The sequence below is a fragment of the Ceratotherium simum genome, chromosome 15 (genome assembly GCF_057802395.1).
Source record: "Ceratotherium simum simum isolate JZ-2026a chromosome 15, ASM5780239v1, whole genome shotgun sequence".
Taxonomy (NCBI): Eukaryota; Metazoa; Chordata; class Mammalia; order Perissodactyla; family Rhinocerotidae; genus Ceratotherium; species Ceratotherium simum.
In genome coordinates this window covers 63,060,919-63,077,761 of record NC_141914.1, presented here as the reverse complement: position 1 = coordinate 63,077,761, position 16,843 = coordinate 63,060,919, and the positions used below count along the sequence as shown (strand labels likewise).

The window sequence follows — 16,843 nt, the reverse complement described above, 5'->3', positions numbered from 1 at the left end:
CAAAACAGCATAACTAATTTCACACATTTTATGTAATTACTTGGATTGTTTTCTTTTATACTGATGCTTCTTCAAAATGCTGTAGTTCCCTTAGTGCTTTTGAATGAAATTAAAAACATAAATAATTTTAAGTCCTCTCCTAACCAAACGTTAGGACTAAACAGATTGTCCTATCTGTCCAATGCAGACTGAAGGTGGACACAGAGGGAATTTACCAGTGCACAGAAACTGGTCTGATATTTGAGGTGAACAGAAAAGTTGACATCAAGTATTGCATTTTGTCCTGGAGCAAATACGCAGACCTGGTTGTTAAGCCCTGGGCTGTCAGTGGACCCTTGTTTGATGTTAAATGTGACCCAGCCTGTCTTACGTCCATTCAGTTTCCACATTCCCTCTGCTTGGGTTGTAAGTACTTGTTTACTAAACGTTTAATTAGCATGTGCATGTGTGTCTGTGTGCAGCCCATTACAATGCCTGGAACACTAATTTACCTTCATATTTTAACAGATCATGATGCCAATATGACCTTCAAAGTCTTACATGTGAAAAGTTCTGGGGCCTTGTTAGAATCCACTGTGGATCATTCTGCAACCCATGTCAAATGGCATGTGAGCTCGCTTTCTCCTGTGGGACCTGTTATTCAAAGTGAAGAAACAGTATACCACCACGGGGCTGTGATTCTGTACAAAGCCATTGACCATAATCCATCCTTGTCTTTTCGAGTGTATATAGCAACCAATAATGAGTCCTTCATCAAGGTAAAGTCAATGAAAATAAATAATAAATGTTGAATACTTTGTGTTCAAACATGACGCCATGTTTAGGTGGATCCTATCTCTGTTGATTTCAGTGGTCCCCTGCTGTGTCTAATTTGTCAGTTACCCACAGAGGTTATAAGGTCAGTGCCTAGATGTATATTGAGTCCGCAGATCCATGGAGTATGGTAGTTTATACATGTAAACAGTGTCAAGGGGGCTGGCCTGGTGGTGTAGCGGTTAAGTGGGCTCACTCCGCTGCTGGTGGCCCGGGTTCAGATCCCGGGTGCGCACGGATGCACTGCTTGTCAGGCTATGCTGTGGTGGCGTCCCATATAAAAAGTGGAGGAAGATGGGCACAGATGTTAGCCCAGGGCCAGTCTTCCTCAGCAAAAACAGTAGCATTGACATGGATATTAGCTCAGGGCTGATCTTCCTCACACACAAAAAAACCTGCAACAATGTCAAGAAGAAAACAGATGGGGAAATAGCCCTCCAGAGGTGGAGATGGCCCAGGCAAGCAAGCCTGGCCTTGGAGAGGGTTGCCTGATGTATAGCCCAGGCCATGTTTTCTATAGCCTTGCTACTCAAAGTGTGATCTGGGCACCAGGAGACCAAGAGCATGGACATCAGCAGGGAGCTTGTTAAAATGCAAAATCTTAGCCCCACCCCAGACCTACAGAATCAGAGGGAGCCTGCCCTAGGCTGAGTTCCCAGGGGACCCGTGTGCGCATTCGAGTGTGAGAAGCACTGCTCTGGAATACACTGGGAAGCCATTTGAGGTCTTTGGGTCAAGTGTAGGGTGACTTGAGATTTCTTCTTGGCCTAAAGCTCCTCAAATAAGATGGACCTCCCAGGTTAACTCATTTCAGAGCAATTCTTTAGATAAAAGTTGACCCATGGTTCATGGGTTCAACATTCTGGGTTTTGTAGCAGCAAATATTCCTGAAGCGCCCGTTGTGTTTACCGCAGCGTGGCCTGAGGGGAGAGAGTTGGATATTACCAGTTCTCTAGAACATGGAATAAGGCTGGGATGTTTAGCCCTTTTTCTGAACTCCTATATCAATTAGAATCGTGGTAATTGAATCTCCTTTCATACCTTTAGTCGTCGTCAGTACAGTTGTAATGGGTTAGAGGTGGATGGAGAACTGAAACAAGCAAAGTAGGCAGATAAGACAGTGACTCAAAATTGTACTTTCATATTTGAAATCAGGGTTTGACATAAGTTAAAAAAAACATTAGATCTACGATAAAATGTACTGATTGATGAGTTAGAGTTACAAAATTTACATCAAACTATCTACTTCCAGTGTTTTAAGTTGTAGTGTTTCCACAGCTTTAAAAATAAGTTATATTGATTATAATTAGCAATATATATTAGAGTTTAAAAACTTGATTAAGTAATAGGTTTTTAGTGTCTTCCTAAGAAGGTAAAATATGCTTCCTGGAATCTCACTGAAGTTAATACTTCCAGTTGGGAAACTAGTCTTCAAAATGGTCTAAAAATAATCCTATCTAAAGTAGAATTAGATAGATTTGGATTAAATACTATTATTTAATGAACTTTATATTTTTTGAAAGTAAATTCAATTAATTAAAATGGCGTTGCCCACATTGCCTGGGCGGCTGGAGGCAGCAGCTGATTCTGTCGGCGAGGTGAGGGGAGAAACAGGTGGTGGGCGCACAGTGGGGGAGGCAGGGTGTCCTTCCTGGCTGCTGCTCTACTGTTGCAGCTTGCCTCTTGGGTTGACTTTTCTCCTATGTAAGAAAAGATTTCTTTGAACTTTGCCTTCAGGAAACCTAAATTTCATGTGTGATCCTGGGCCAAAGGTTACATTAACTTCCTTGGGGCATTCAAACAATACATATAAAATCAGTGTCCCCTCTAGGGCCCCATCAAAGGATGGAAACAAACTTCGAGTGAACTGGAACTGCGTACAGTAAAGTAGTTGCTTTCCTTTCACATGAAATGGGCATGTCATTCGTACAAATGTATATTGCTAGTGCTAATTTAATTTTCTCGAATCCTGCAGAAGCAAGTTGCTGGTGCCACGCAGGGTATGTGTTGCTTTTGGCTGTAGTGCTTTTGCAGAAAGGTGTTTGGAGATCTAGGATCCTGGAGTGCAGACCAGAAGTGCCTTAGCCCTGGGGCATTTCTGTTTCGAGCACTGTGAGCGTTCTTCCATTGCTGTCATTTGTAGGAGGAAGTGAAGACGATGCCAGCCGGCACATGCTCTGCTTGGACTCGTTCCGTTCTTAAAGTTGTTGCTGATGAATTTTAAAATCAAAACCTATTTCCACCTTTAGGATATTTCCAAGTCTGTGAAGCACTCCTCTAAGAAATTCATGAAAATCGACAAGCCTCCTGTTTGCCAGAAGTTACTGCAGAATGGGAAGAAATACAGACTGATCAGTGAGCCAGAAGCTGAAATTACCCCAGAGGTATATATTTTAAAAACCACTTGGAGTAGTAGCAAGGATGTACCTTTCTTAAATATGATATTTTGAAGGTTTTAAAATATGTATTTTGTTCTCATTTTTTTTGTGTGTGAGGAAGATCAGCCCTGTGCTAATATCTGCCAATCCTCTTTTTGCTGAGGAAGACCAGCCCTGGGCTAACATCCGTGCCCATCTTCCTCCACTTTATATGGGATGCCGCCACAGCATGGCTTGCCAAGGGGTGCGTCGGTGCGCGCCTGGGATCCGAACCCGCGAACCCCGGGCCGCCGCAGCGGAGCACGTGCACTTAACCGCTTGTGCCACCAGGCCGGCCCCAGTTCTCATTTTTTATTACTTTGTTTATAAGAAAGCAATTGTTTTGCTAAAGTCATAGTTTATTCCAAAGATGCTGTTGAGTTTCAGGATTAATCTGCAACCATTGCAAAAATTGACTATCCGTTCTCTTTCCCTTTATTTATTTATTGTGAGAAAGATCAGCCCTGAGCTAACATCCATGCTAATCCTCCTCTTTTTGCTGAGGAAGACTGGCTCTGAGCTAACATCTATTGCCAATCCTCCTCCTTTTTTTCCCCAAAGCCCCAGTAGATAGTTGTATGTCATAGTTGCACATCTTCTAGTTGCTGTATGTGGGACGCCGCCTCAGCGTGGCTGGAGAAGGGGTGCGTCGGTGCGCCCCGGGATCCAAACCCGGGCCGCCAGTAGCGGAGCACGCACACTTAACTGCTAAGCCACGGGGCCAGCCCTCTCTTTCCCTTTAAAAAGCTTTTAAATTTTCTTGAATTTTTAATTAAATTCTTAACAATGTTAGCTTCAAAGGAATAAAAACCTCAAGTTTAATTTTAAGTCGCAGAGCATTGAAGGTTAATGGAAAGGAGCTGCTAATAAGAAATATTGGGCTTTTTTTACTGAAAGGCATTTGAAAAATAGTTATGGGAACAGATTGTCAGTGGATTTAAACTGTTCACTGCACACACTGTGACATCTGTAAGTGATTTTGGTTTCTCCTAAATGACTAAGTTATTTTTAAAACTTACTTCACTGTGTGCTCTGAATGTATGCCATAGCTTATCTAGCTGAGATGTCTCGGTAGGAATTCCTTTTGTACACCTCTTTTTGTTTGTTTTATAGTTTGTGAAAAGTTGAAAACATGCTTTGATTCGATTACGTTAAAATGTGAAGCCAGAGAGAGCTAATGGCAGTGGTCCATGTTGCATTGTTGTATTGTCTGTGGCTTGGTGCCCTGGAGAAGCAGTCAGGTTGACCAGACAGTCCCAGTTTCAGAGGATCTCTTTGTACCCAGTGTCATTTGAGCTTTGCAACAATGTAGCTTAAGAAGCTAATGTGTGAAGGTGGGTCATCTGCCCACGACACATAACGGGGCCTGGGAGAGCCTGGCCCTCGCCCATCTGCCCTTGGCTCCTGACGGATCTGAGAGGTTGATTCTCAGCCCTTCCAAGCTGATCAAGCCCTGGCAGATGGGACATCAAGACACTCACAAGAAGCAAACTGTAGCCTAGTCTGGGAGGTGAAATTCAAGTTGAAGGGTTTGCTTAGAACAGTGATTCTTGGCCTTTGCTCCATAATGGAATTCCCTGGGAGCTTTAAAAAGGTCTGTGGCCTGGGTGCCACCTCCAGAGATACTGACTTAATTGCTCTAGGAATGGCCTCAGCATTGGGCTAGTTAAAGCTCCCTGTACCGTGCTGCCAAGATTAAGAACCGCTAGGAGAGGGAATAATACGTATTGAATGGGTGAATCTGCCCAGGAAGAGACTGAGATCATCCTCAGAGTTCTTTCCTACAGAAGATAGTGATGGCTGGAGGGTTGTCAGTAGTCTAGCTCTGTCACTATTTGTGTGCTCTCTCTTAGCCAAATTTCTGGCCTATAAAATGAGGATAATCTCCCAGGATTGCTCTAAGGGTCATATAAGATAATGGTTTGGGGGCACTCTGAAACTTGTAAAACTCTGTAAATCTAAAGTGTTCTTAGTTTTATGCCGTTAATGATTTTTGTTTAACTGGCATGTATCAGAAGTGCCTATCAAAAGACTAACAGGTCAGCCTGGGATAAGAGCTAAGATTTATAGGCCATGATCTTTTTTCCCAAAGATGCTAGTGTGGAGAGAGAAATACCCCATTCATGTACGGGAATAGTTTTAACATAATGTGGTATTACCGTAGAGATGGGTACAGAGTGCACGGGGTGTCTGGGTCAGCTTCCCACAGGGCGACCTTGGTTCTGGGTTTGAGGGGAGAGGGAATCACTGAGAGAGACGAGCTCCCCTGGAAGAGGGAGCTGCACGTGCCTAAGGGAGGTGATGGGAATGTGCAGCTGGGCTCGAGGTGCCAGGACAGCTCTGGGGAAACGGGAGCACGGTGGCTGTGGAAGGAGTGGGACCGTGTGAGGTGTTATCGCAGCTCCATAGGCCCTGGGGACCCAGTGAAGGATGTGAGGACAATGCTAGTGATGTGGAATGGAAAGGGAGAGGGGTGGGTTCAGACCAGCGGTTTGTGGTCGCTATGCCCAGTGATTTTTTTAAAACGTATTTCTCCCTCTGGGCTTGCTAGCCAGACTGGAGAGGAGCAGAGGAGGTCAGAGGCAGGAGGTGGTCTATTGGGGTTAAAGGCTCACACTTTGGAGTCAGAAGGTGTGGATTCAAATTCAGTTCCACCAATTCCTAGGTGTGGACTTGGGCAAGTTCATTAGCTTCTCTGAGATTCTTTATCCATAAGGTAGCAGTAAAAGGATTTGTTAGGGGAAGGTGGTGTTCAGTGAGAGCATGTGGATAAAACAACTCAGTGTAGTTCTGCAAATGTTTTCAAATCAATTCCAGACTGTAGGACGATGTAAGCGAAAGATGGTGAGGAAGTTTAAAAGGGTGCTTGATGGGTGGGCACACATGCCAGTTTGGGAACATGAAACGTTGAAATCAGGAAACAGCTGAAAAGTTAGGCTTTAGGAAAACAGGGCCCAGGTCCTGGGAGCCACAGTGATTCGGGAAGCAGGTTAGAGTCAGGAGGGGCTGGAAGCAGGGGGCTAGGGTGACTCAGGGTGAGTTCCCGGGTGTCAGGGAGCATCCGAGTAGGCACTCACCCTGCTGTTATTCCTTATTTGACGTTTTATGTCGTCAATTAATGCACTGTTTTCTTTTTTAAAGGAAATTGAATTTGTTGATGGTTCACTTTTAAAATTGAAAAGTTATATTGAAGTGTATTTGGAGCAACCAGTGGAGTTTAAATTGCTTTTGGTTGAAATGGATTCTGAGGAAATTGTATGGAAAGCAAAACTGAGAGAATGTAAGTGTCTTGAATCTTGAGTGAAAACTCTATGGGGTCTGGGGGTGGGAAGCACAGAGAGTCCCTGTCTGTCCCATCCCATAACCTTTAGAAATCTGACTCAGGGAAAGCAAGGCCCAGCTCCTGGAGCAGACGTGCTGGCTCTGGTTCTCAGATACCCATCGTCCTGTGTGCCGAGGCTGCAAACAGTAGGTGGGCTTAGCTGAGAGAGGGTTGTTTTTCTCTTAACCACGCTGAGGTTTGGATCTTAGATATTTTAATGGGCATTAGGGATATTGCGACAAAGTCTCTTCCGTGACCTGGATGTAGATCTGCATTTTGGTTGATTACACGTCTCATTTGCCAGATCCTGCTCCTTCAGTCTTCAGCGGAGAGCTACTGCTCTGTGTGATCACAGCTCTGCTATGGAATGCTTTCTCCCTGTTAGTGTTTGGTGCTGAGAAGCCCTCTGGCAACCACCTCTTTCGCGCCCTCTCCTGCTCTGGGAGAAGTGGGGGAGGCTGCAGCCCATGTAGACTGCCCTGGGGAGGAGACTCCGGACCCAGGCAGCTGCCCCTGCCCCCTCCGCAGGCAGATCTGAGCTTGAACTCCGCTTCTATTTGAAGGGACTCATTAGAACAACAGACATGTGTATAGTGAACACATTTTGGAGCCAGAAGGGAGGCAGAAGTAGGGGGGTTGGGAATGAGATCGTATGGGTTCTAGTTCCGGCCTGAGAATTAACCAGCTCCATGTGGGAGTGTGGGCAAGTCTTTCAACGCACTGTGGCTGCAGTATCCTCATCTGCACATGGCACTGTGGTCCCTCCTGCCAATGCCACATGTCTGTAGTAGAAATGATTTTTGCATCATTTGCATTTTGGATTATAGTACCATAACTCTCTTGGTATCACACATAGTCCCGCGTTGACTACAGTATCGTTCTCAAAAGCAGCACAAGTGGTAAGTGCCAGTAGCTGGACATTAAAGGGGTTTCTTTAGTCTTCTGGTCCTTTCATTCTCCAGAATGTTTATTTTGCTGCAGAAATGTAATAACATCAAGGGTCTGTTAAGTATTCTGTAAATCTCTTTATCATCTGAACAACCTTTGAATCCTTTTCCAGCTTGTTTCTTCTGTATCCGTTGGGTTACATGTGGACAAATTACAACTGCTCTTCATGACATAGGATGAGTGCTGTGTCCCAGTCCATATACGTTATGTCTCTCTTTCCAAAATACAGATCATGTTCCTTGAGTCTGTATTTCCTATCATGTCTTGTACTCTGGAAATGAAACCTGACCTGGTCATGTTGGAATTCTCAGTCCTAGTTTCAACATGAGCCTTTTCGGTAGATGTGATCAATTCTTATTCTTAGTATTATATCCTTAAGTTAGCCAGTTTGAAACAGGCCCTTTTATCCGAGTTAAATGACCTAACCCGTGAAGAGTCCTGGTTGGGACTGTGTGTTGGGGATTGTATTGTTTTTCTTGATATTCATTATTTGTTCAAATAAATGAATTTGAAACGTTACTTTTTAAAATTTATTTTTCATATTATTGAGGTCATATTGATTTATAACATTGTGTAATTTCAGGTCTACGTTATTATATATCAGTTTCTGTATAGACTGCATTGTGCTCACCACCAATAGTCTAGTTTTTATCCATCACCATACATATGTGCCCCTTTACCCCTTTCGCCCACTCCCTCACCCTCTTCCCCTCTAGTAACCACTAATCTGTTCTCTTTATCCACATGTTTGTTAGTCTTCCACATATGAGTGAAATCATACAGTGTTTGTCTTAGTCTGGCTCATTTTGCTTAACATCATACCCTCCAGGTCCGTCCATGTTGTTGCAAATGGGAGAATTTTGTCTTTTTTAATGGCCGAGTAGTATTCCATTATGTGTGTGTGTATATACACCACATCTTCTTTATCTATTCATCCGTTGATGGGCACTTGGGTTGCTTCCAGGTCTTGGCTATTGTGAATAATGCTGCAGTGAACATAGGGGTGCATAGATCTCTTTCAATTGTTGATTTCATGTTCTTTGGATAAATACTCAGGAGTGGAATAGCTGGATCGTATGGTGTTTCTATTTTTAATTTTTTGAGGAATCTCCAAACTGTTTTCCATAGTGGCTGTACCAGTTTGCATTCCGACCAGCAGTGTATGAGGGTTCTCTTTTCTCCACATCCTCTCCAACATTTGTTATTTTTGTCTTGTTACTTAGAGTCATTCTGATGGGTGTGAGGTGATATCTCATTGTAGTTTTGATTTGCATTTCCCTCATAATTAGTGATGTTGAACATCTTTTCATATGCCTGTTGGCCATCTGTATATCTTCTTTGCAAAAATGTCTGTTCATATCCTCCGCCCATTTTTTGATTGGGTTGTTTGTCTTTTTGTTGTTGAGCTATATGGGTTCTTTATATATTTTTGAAATTAACCCCTTGTTGGATATATGATTTGCAAATATTTTCTCCCAGTTGGTGGTTTGTCTTTTCGTTTTATTCATAGTTTTCTTTGCCTTGCAGAAGCTTTTTAGTTTGATGTAGTCCCATTTGTTTATTTTTTTTTGTTTCCCTTGCCTGAGGAGACATGGAGTTTGAAAAGATGATGCTAAGACTGATGTCAGAGTGTACTGCCTATATTTTCTTCTAGGAGGTTTATGGTTTCAGGGCTTAGATTCAAGTCTTTAATCCATTTTGAGTTAATTTTTGTGTATGTGTAAGATAATGGTCTACTTTCATTCTTTTGCATGTGGCTGTCCAGTTTTCCCAACACCATTTATTGAAGAGACTTTCCTTTCTCCATTGTATGTTCTTGTCTCCTTCGTCGAAGATTAGCTGTCCATAGATGCGTGGGTTTATTTCTGAGCTTTTGATTTTTTCCCATGGATCTGTGTATCTGTTTTTCTGCCAGTACCATGCTGTTTTGATTACTACAGCTTTGTAGTATATTTTGAAATCAGAGAGTGTGATGCTTCCAGCTTTGTTCTTTTTCTCAGGATTGCTTTGGCTATTCAGTCTTTTGTTGTTCCATATAAATTTTAGGATTCTTTGTTCTATTTCCGTGAAGAATGTCATTGGGATTCTGATTGGGATTGCACTGAATCTGTAGATTGCTTTAAATAATATGGACATTTTAACTATGTTTATTCTTCCAAACCATGAGTGTGGAATATCTTTCCATTTCTTTATGTCTTCTTCAATTTCTTTCAATAATGTCTTATGGTGTTCAGTATATAGGTCTTTCACCTCCTTGGTTAAATTTATTCCTAGATATTTTATTCTTTTTGTTGTGATTATAAATAGGATTGTATTCTTGACTTCTCTTTCTGCTAGTTCATTATTAGTATATAGAAATGCAGTTGATTTTTGTATGTTGATTTTGTACCCTGCAACTTTGCTGTAGTTGTTGATTATTTCTAATAGCTTTCTGGTGGATTCTTTAGGGTTTTCTGTATATAGAATCATGTAATCTGCAAACAGCGCGAGTTGCACTTCTTCCTTTCCAATTTGAATCCCTTTTATTTCTTTTTCTTGCCTAATTGCTCTGGCCAAAACCTACAGTACTATGTTGAATAGGAGTGGTGAGAATGGGCACCCTTGTCTTGTTCCTGTTCTCAGAGGGATGGCTTCCAGTTTTTCCCCATTAAGTATGATGTTGGCGGCGGATTTGTCATATATGGCTTTTATTATGTTAAAGTACTTTCCTTCTATACCCATTTCATTGAGAGTTTTTATAAATGGATGTTGTATCTTGTCAGATGCTTTCTCTACATCTATTGAGATGATCATGTGATTTTTATTCCAAGTTTTGTTAATGGGGTGTATCACATTGATTGATTTGCGGATGTTGAACCATCCCTGCGCCCCTGGAATGAATCTCCCTGGATTGTGGTGTATGATCCTTTTAATGTATTGCTGCATTCAATTCACCAGTATGTTGTTGAGGATTTTTGCATCTATGCTCATCAGTGATATTGGCGTGTAATTTTCCTTCTTTGTGTTGTCCTTGTCTGGTTTTGGTATCAGGGTAGTGTTGGCCTCATAGAATGAGTTGGAAAGCGTTCCATCTTCTTTAATTTTTTGGAATAGTTTGAGAAGGATATGTATTAAATCTTCAAATGTTTGGTAGAATTCTCCAGAGAAGCCATCTGGTCCTGGACTTTTGTTTTTTGGGAGGTTTTTGATTACTGTTTCAATCTCTTTATTTGTGATTGATCTATTCAGATTCTCTATTTCTTCTTCTTCTTTTTTTTTTTTTTATTATAATAAAGAAAATTTTTGTTTTTTAATTTTTTATTTTTTTTTAAATTTTTTGTTTATTGCAGTAACATTGGTTTATAACATTGTAAAAATTTCAGGTGTACATCATTATACTTCTATTTCTGCATAGATTACATCATGTTCACCACCAAAATACTAATTACAACCCATCACCACACACACGTACCGAATTATCCCTTTCGCCCTCCTCCCTCCCCCCTTCCCCTCTGGTAACCACCAATCCAATCTCTGTTTCTATGTGTTTGTTTATTGTTGTTATTATCTACTGCTTAATGAAGGAAATCATGCGGTATTTGAACTTCTCCCTCTGACTTATTTCACTTTGCATTATACCCTCAATGTCCGTCCATGTTGTCACAAATGCCTGGATTTCATCGTTTCTTATAGCCGAGTAGTATTCCATTGTGTATATATACCACATCTTCTTTCTCCATTCGTCCCTTGTTGGGCACTTAGGTTGCTTCCAAGTCTTGGCTATTGTGAATAACGCTGCAATGAACACAGGGGTACATGTACCTTTACAAATTGGTGTTTTCAAGTTCTTTGGATAAATACCCAACAGTGGAATAGCTGGATCATATGGTAGTTCTATCCTTAACTTTTTGAGGAATCTCCATACTGTTTTCAGATTTTATTTTATTTTATATTTTCCCCCCAAAGCCCCAGTGGATAGTTGTGTGTCGTAGCCGCACATCCTTCTAGTTGCTGTATGTGGGACTCGGCCTCAGGATGAACGGAGAAGTGGTGCCTCGATGTGCACCCGGGATCCGAACCCGGGCCACCAGCATCGCAGTGCGCGCACTTAACCACCAAGCCACAGGGCCGGCCCATCCATACTGTTTTCCATAGTGGCTGGACCAGTTTGCACTCCCACCAGCAGTGTATGAGAGTTCCCTTCTTTCCACATCCTCTCCAACACATGTTGTTTCCTGTCTTTTTAATTATAGCCATTCTGACAGGTGTGAGGTGATATCTCATTGTAGTTTTGATTTGCATTTCCCTGATAGTGATTTTGAACATCTTTTCATGTGCCTGTTGGCCATCTGTATATCTTCTTTGGAGAAATGTCTGTTCAGGTCTTTTGCCCATTTTTTAATTGGGTTGTTAGTTTTTTTGTTGTTGGGATGCATGAGTTCTTTATATATTTTGGAGATTAAGCCCTTATCAGAAGTATGGTTTGCAAATATCTTCTCCCAATTGTTAGATTGTCTTTTCGTTTTGTTGATGGTTTCCTTTGCTGTACAGAAGCTTTTTAGTTTGATGTAGTCCCATTTGTTTATTTTTTCTATTGTTTCTCTTGCCCAGTCAGACATGGTGCTTGAAAATATGTTGCTAAGACCGATGTTGAAGAGCGTACTGCCTATGTTTTCTTCTAGAAGTTTCATAGTTTCAGGTCTTACATTCAAGTCTTTAATCCATTTGGAGTTAATTTTTGTGTATGGTGTAAGGTAAGGGTCTACTTTCGTTTTTTTGCATGTGGCTATCCAGTTTTCCCAACACCATTTGTTGAAGAGACTTTCTTTTCCCCATTGTATGTTCTTGGCTCCTTTGTCAAAGATTAGCTGTCCATAGATGTGTGGGTTTATTTCTGGGCTTTTGATTCTATTCCATTGATCTGTGTGTCTGTTTTTGTGCCAGTGCCATGCTGTTTTGGTTACTATAGCTTTGTAGTATATTTTGAAATCAGGGAGTGTGATACCTCCAGCTTTGTTCTTTTTTCTCAAGATTCCTTTAGCTATTCGGGGTCTTTTGTTGTTCCATATAAATTTAAGGATTCTTTGTTCTATTTCTGTGAAAAATGTTGTTGGAACTTAGATAGGGATTGCATTGAATCTATAGATTGCTTTAGGAAGTATGGACATCTTAACTATGTTAATTCTTCCAATCCAAGAGCACTGAATATCTTTCCATTTCTTTGTGTCTTCTTCAATTTCTTTCAGATATGTTTTATAGTTTTTGGTGTACAGATCTTTCACCTCTTTTGTTAAGTTTATTCCTAGGTATTTTATTCTTTTTGTTGCAATTGTAAATGGGATGGTATTCTTAATTTCTCTTTCTGCTACTTCGTTGTTAGTGTATAGAAATGCAACTGATTTTTGTATGTTGATTTTGTATCCTGCAACTTTACCATATTCGTTTATTATTTCTAAAAGTTTTCTGGTGGATTCTTTAGGGTTTTCTATATATAAAATCATGTCATCTGCAAATAGTAAGAGTTTCACTTCTTCCTTTCCAATTTGGATCCCTTTTCTTTCTTTCTCTTGCCTGATTGCTCTGGCTAGGACTTCCAGTACTATGTTAAATAGGAGTGGTGACAGTGGGCATTGTTGTCTGGTTCCTGTTCTTAGAAGGATAGCTTTCAGTTTTTCACCGTTGAGGATGATATTAGCTGTGGGTTTGTCATATATGGTCTTTATTATGTTGAGGTACTTTCCTTCTATACGCATTTTATTCAGAGTTTTTATCACAAATGGATGCTGTATCTTGTCAAATGCTTTCTCTGCATCTATTGAGATGATCATGTGATTTTTATTCTTCATTTTATTAATGTGGTGTATTATGTTGATTGATTTGCGAATGTTAAACCATCCCTGCATACCTGGAATAAATCCCACTTGATCATGGTGTATAATCTTTTTAACATATTGTTGTATGCGATTTGCTAGTATTTTATTGAGGATTTTTGCATCGATGTTCATCAGTGATATTGGCCTGTAATTTTCTTTATTTCTGTTGTCCTTGTCTGGTTTTGGTATCAGGGTAATGTCAGCTTCATAGAATGAGTTAGGGAGCTTCCCCCCCTCCTCAATTTTTTGGAAGAGTTTGAGAAGGATAGGTATTAAGTCTTCTTTGAAGGTTTGGTAGAATTCACCAGGGAAGCCGTCTGGTCCTGGACTTTTATTTTTGGGGAGGTTTGTGATTACTGTTTTGATCTTCTTACTGGTGAATTGTCTATTCAAATTCTCTACTTCTTCTTGATCCAATTTTGGAGGGTTGTATGATTCTAAGAATTTATCCATTTCTTCCAGATTGTCGAATTGGTTGGCATATAGTATTCTCTTATAATCTTTTGTATTTCTGAGGTGTCTGTTGTAACCTCTCCTCTTTCATTTCTGATTTTACTTATTTGTGCCTTCTCTCTTTTTTTCTTGGTGAGTCTAGCTAAAGGTTTGTCAATTTTGTTGATATTTTCAAAGAACCAGCTCTTGGTTTTATTAATTTTTTCTATTTTTTTTTGGTCTTTATTTCATTTATTTCTGCTCTGATTTTTATTATTTCCCTTCTTCTACTGATTTTGGGCTTTGTTTGTTCTTCTTTTTCCAGTTCCTTTAGGTGCATTGTTAGATTGTTTATTTGAGATTTTTCTTGTTTGTTGAGATAGGCCTGTATTGCTATAAACTTCCCTCTTAGAACCACTTTTGCTATATCCCATAAATTCTGGCATGTCATATTTTCATTTTCATTTGTCTCCAGGTATTTTTTGATTTCTTCTTTGATTTCTTCGTTAACCCAGTCGTTGTTCAGTAGCATTTTGTTTAATCTCCATGTATTAGTGGCTTTTCTGATTTTCTTCCTATAGTTGATTTCTAGTTTCATACCGTTGTGGTCAGAAAAGATGCTTGGTATTATTTCAATCTTCTTAAATTTATGGAGACTTGTTTTGTGGCCTAATATGTGATCAATCCTGGAGAATGATCCATGTGCATTTGAAAAGAACGTGTATTCTTTGGTTTTTGGATGGAATGCTCTGTATATATCTACTAGGTCCATGTGTTCTAGTGTGTTGTTTAAGGCCAATGTTTCCTTATTGATCTTCTGTTTGGATGATCTGTCTGTTGGTGTAAGTGGAGTGTTAAAGTCCCCTACTATTATTGTGTTACTGTCTATTTCTGTTTTTATGTCTGTTAATAATTGCTTTATATATTTAGGTGCACCTACATTGGGTGCGTAGATATTTACAAGTGTTACATTCTCTTGTTCGATTGTTCCCTTGATCATTATGTAATGCCCTTCTTTGTCTCTTTTTACAGTTTTTGTTTTAAAGTCTATTTTGTCTGATATGAGTACTGCTACCCCAGCTTTCTTTTCATTGCCATTTGCGTGGAGTATCTTTTTCCATCCCTTCACTTTCAGTGTGTGAGTGTCTTTAGGTCTGAAGTGTGTCTCTTGTATGCAGCATATATATGTCTTGTTGTTTTATCCAATCAGCCACCCTATGCCTTTTAATTGGAGCATTTGGTCCATTGATGTTTAAAGTAGCTATTGATAAGTATGTACTTACTGCCATTTTTTATCTTTTTTTTTCCTCAGTGTTTTAGTAGTCCCTCTCTGTTCCTTTTTCCTTCTATACAGAATTGATGGTCTCTTTAGTTTGACCTCTGTCTGAAAGCTCTACTCTTTAACTCCCCTCCTCCCTCATTTTATGTTTTTGGTATCATATTTAACCTCTTTTTTGTGCATTTGTATCCATTACCCTCTTATCATGGAAATAGATAATTTTTCCTATTTGTGGTCTTCTCTTGTCCCCTTAAATCAGTCCCTTTAACATTTCTTGTAGCACTGGTTTCTTTGTGACAAACTCCTTTAATTTTTGCTTGTCTGGGAAATTTTTGATCTCTCCTTGAATTTTGAATGATAACCTTGCTGGATAGAGTATTCTTCGCTGTAAGTTTTTTCCTTTTAGCACTTTAAATATATCGTGCCACTCTCTTCTAGCCTGTAAGGTTTCTGCTGAGAAGTCAGCTGATAGCCTTATGGGGTTTCCTTTGTATGTAACTTATCTTTCTCTTGCGGCTTTTAGGATTCTCTCTTTATCTTTAATTCTGGACATTTTGATTATGGTGTGTCTTGGTGTGGGCCTCTTTGGGTTTATCTTGTTTGGGGCTCTCTGTGCTTCCTGTACCTGGATGTCTGTTTCCTTCCTTAGGTTAGGGAAGTTTTCATCTATTATTTCTTGAAATAGATTCTCTCCCCCTTTGTCTCGCTCTTCTCCTTCTGGGACACCTATAACACGGATGTTAGTGTGCTTGATGTTGTCCCAGAGGTCCCTTAGACTGTCCTCATTCTTTTTAATTCTTTTCTCTTTTACCTGTTCAGCTTGGGTAATTTCTTCTAGTCTTTCGTCCAGCTCACAGATCTGTTCTTCTGTATTCTCTACGCTGCTTTTGAGTCCCTCTAGTGAATTTTTCATTTCCAGTATTGTATTCTTCATTTCTGTTTGGCTCTTTTTTGTATCTTCCATTTCTTTGTTGACATTCTCACTGAGTTCATCTGTTCTTCTCCCCAGATCAGTGAGAATCCTTAACACTCTTTGTTTGAACTCTCTGTCGGGTAGGTTGCTCATTTCTGTTTCACTTAGTTCCTTTTCTGGGGTTTTGTCCTGTTCCCTTACTTGGAATGTATTCCTTTGCCTCCTCATTTTGCCTCTTTCCCTATGCTTGTGTCTACGTATTAGGTAGGTCAGCTACGTCTCCTGCTCTTTGATAGGTGACCTTATATAAGTGATGTCTTAGGAGGCCTGCAGTGTGCTTCCCTCGGTTCTCAATGTTCCAGGTGTGACCCCTATGTGGGCTATGTGTGTCCTTCTGTTGTGGCCTGTTTGCTCTCCCTGTAGGCGCCCAGGGAGGCCGAGTTATGCTCCTGGCCAGCTGTTGTAATGCTCAGCTGCTTGTAGTTGTTGTGGGCCCTTCAGTCTCTTTATCAGGTGTGGGGAGCCCCAGCACAGCTGGCTTCAAGTTCTAATACCACATTTGTGTTGCAGTATTTCTTTTAAGTGAGTTAGGCCCCCGGTGTGGCACGTTGTTAGGCTCAGGGCCTTACAATTGCTATAAGCCTCCAGCCTTTAGGTCTCTTGTCAGCTCTCTGAGTATTGCAGCTGGGTGGGGCTGGCCTCAGGCACGGGAGTACCAAATTGTTTCAGGCTTTGGAAGGTGGGGCAAACCCCCTTTGTGTGTCTTTGAGAAGCACAAGTCTTCTGCAGCTGACAAGCCCTGCTGCCCACAGGTCCACACACACAGTCAACACAGTCCTGCCCCATGTGCGTGCCCTGACCTCCTGA

The 16,843-nt window shown here is 40.7% G+C and overlaps 1 protein-coding gene across 1 annotated transcript in view; it reads left to right on the top strand.

Annotated features, from left to right (window-relative positions):
- Positions 1–16,843, top strand: part of LOC101398159 (uncharacterized) — a 51,180-nt gene that overhangs the window by 23,938 nt on the left and 10,399 nt on the right. The window contains exons 9-12 of the mRNA XM_087440126.1: positions 188–405; positions 508–758; positions 3,063–3,197; positions 6,372–6,510. Coding sequence (XP_087296252.1) covers positions 188–405; positions 508–758; positions 3,063–3,197; positions 6,372–6,510 — 743 coding nt within the window. The remainder of the gene's footprint in view (positions 1–187; positions 406–507; positions 759–3,062; positions 3,198–6,371; positions 6,511–16,843) is intronic.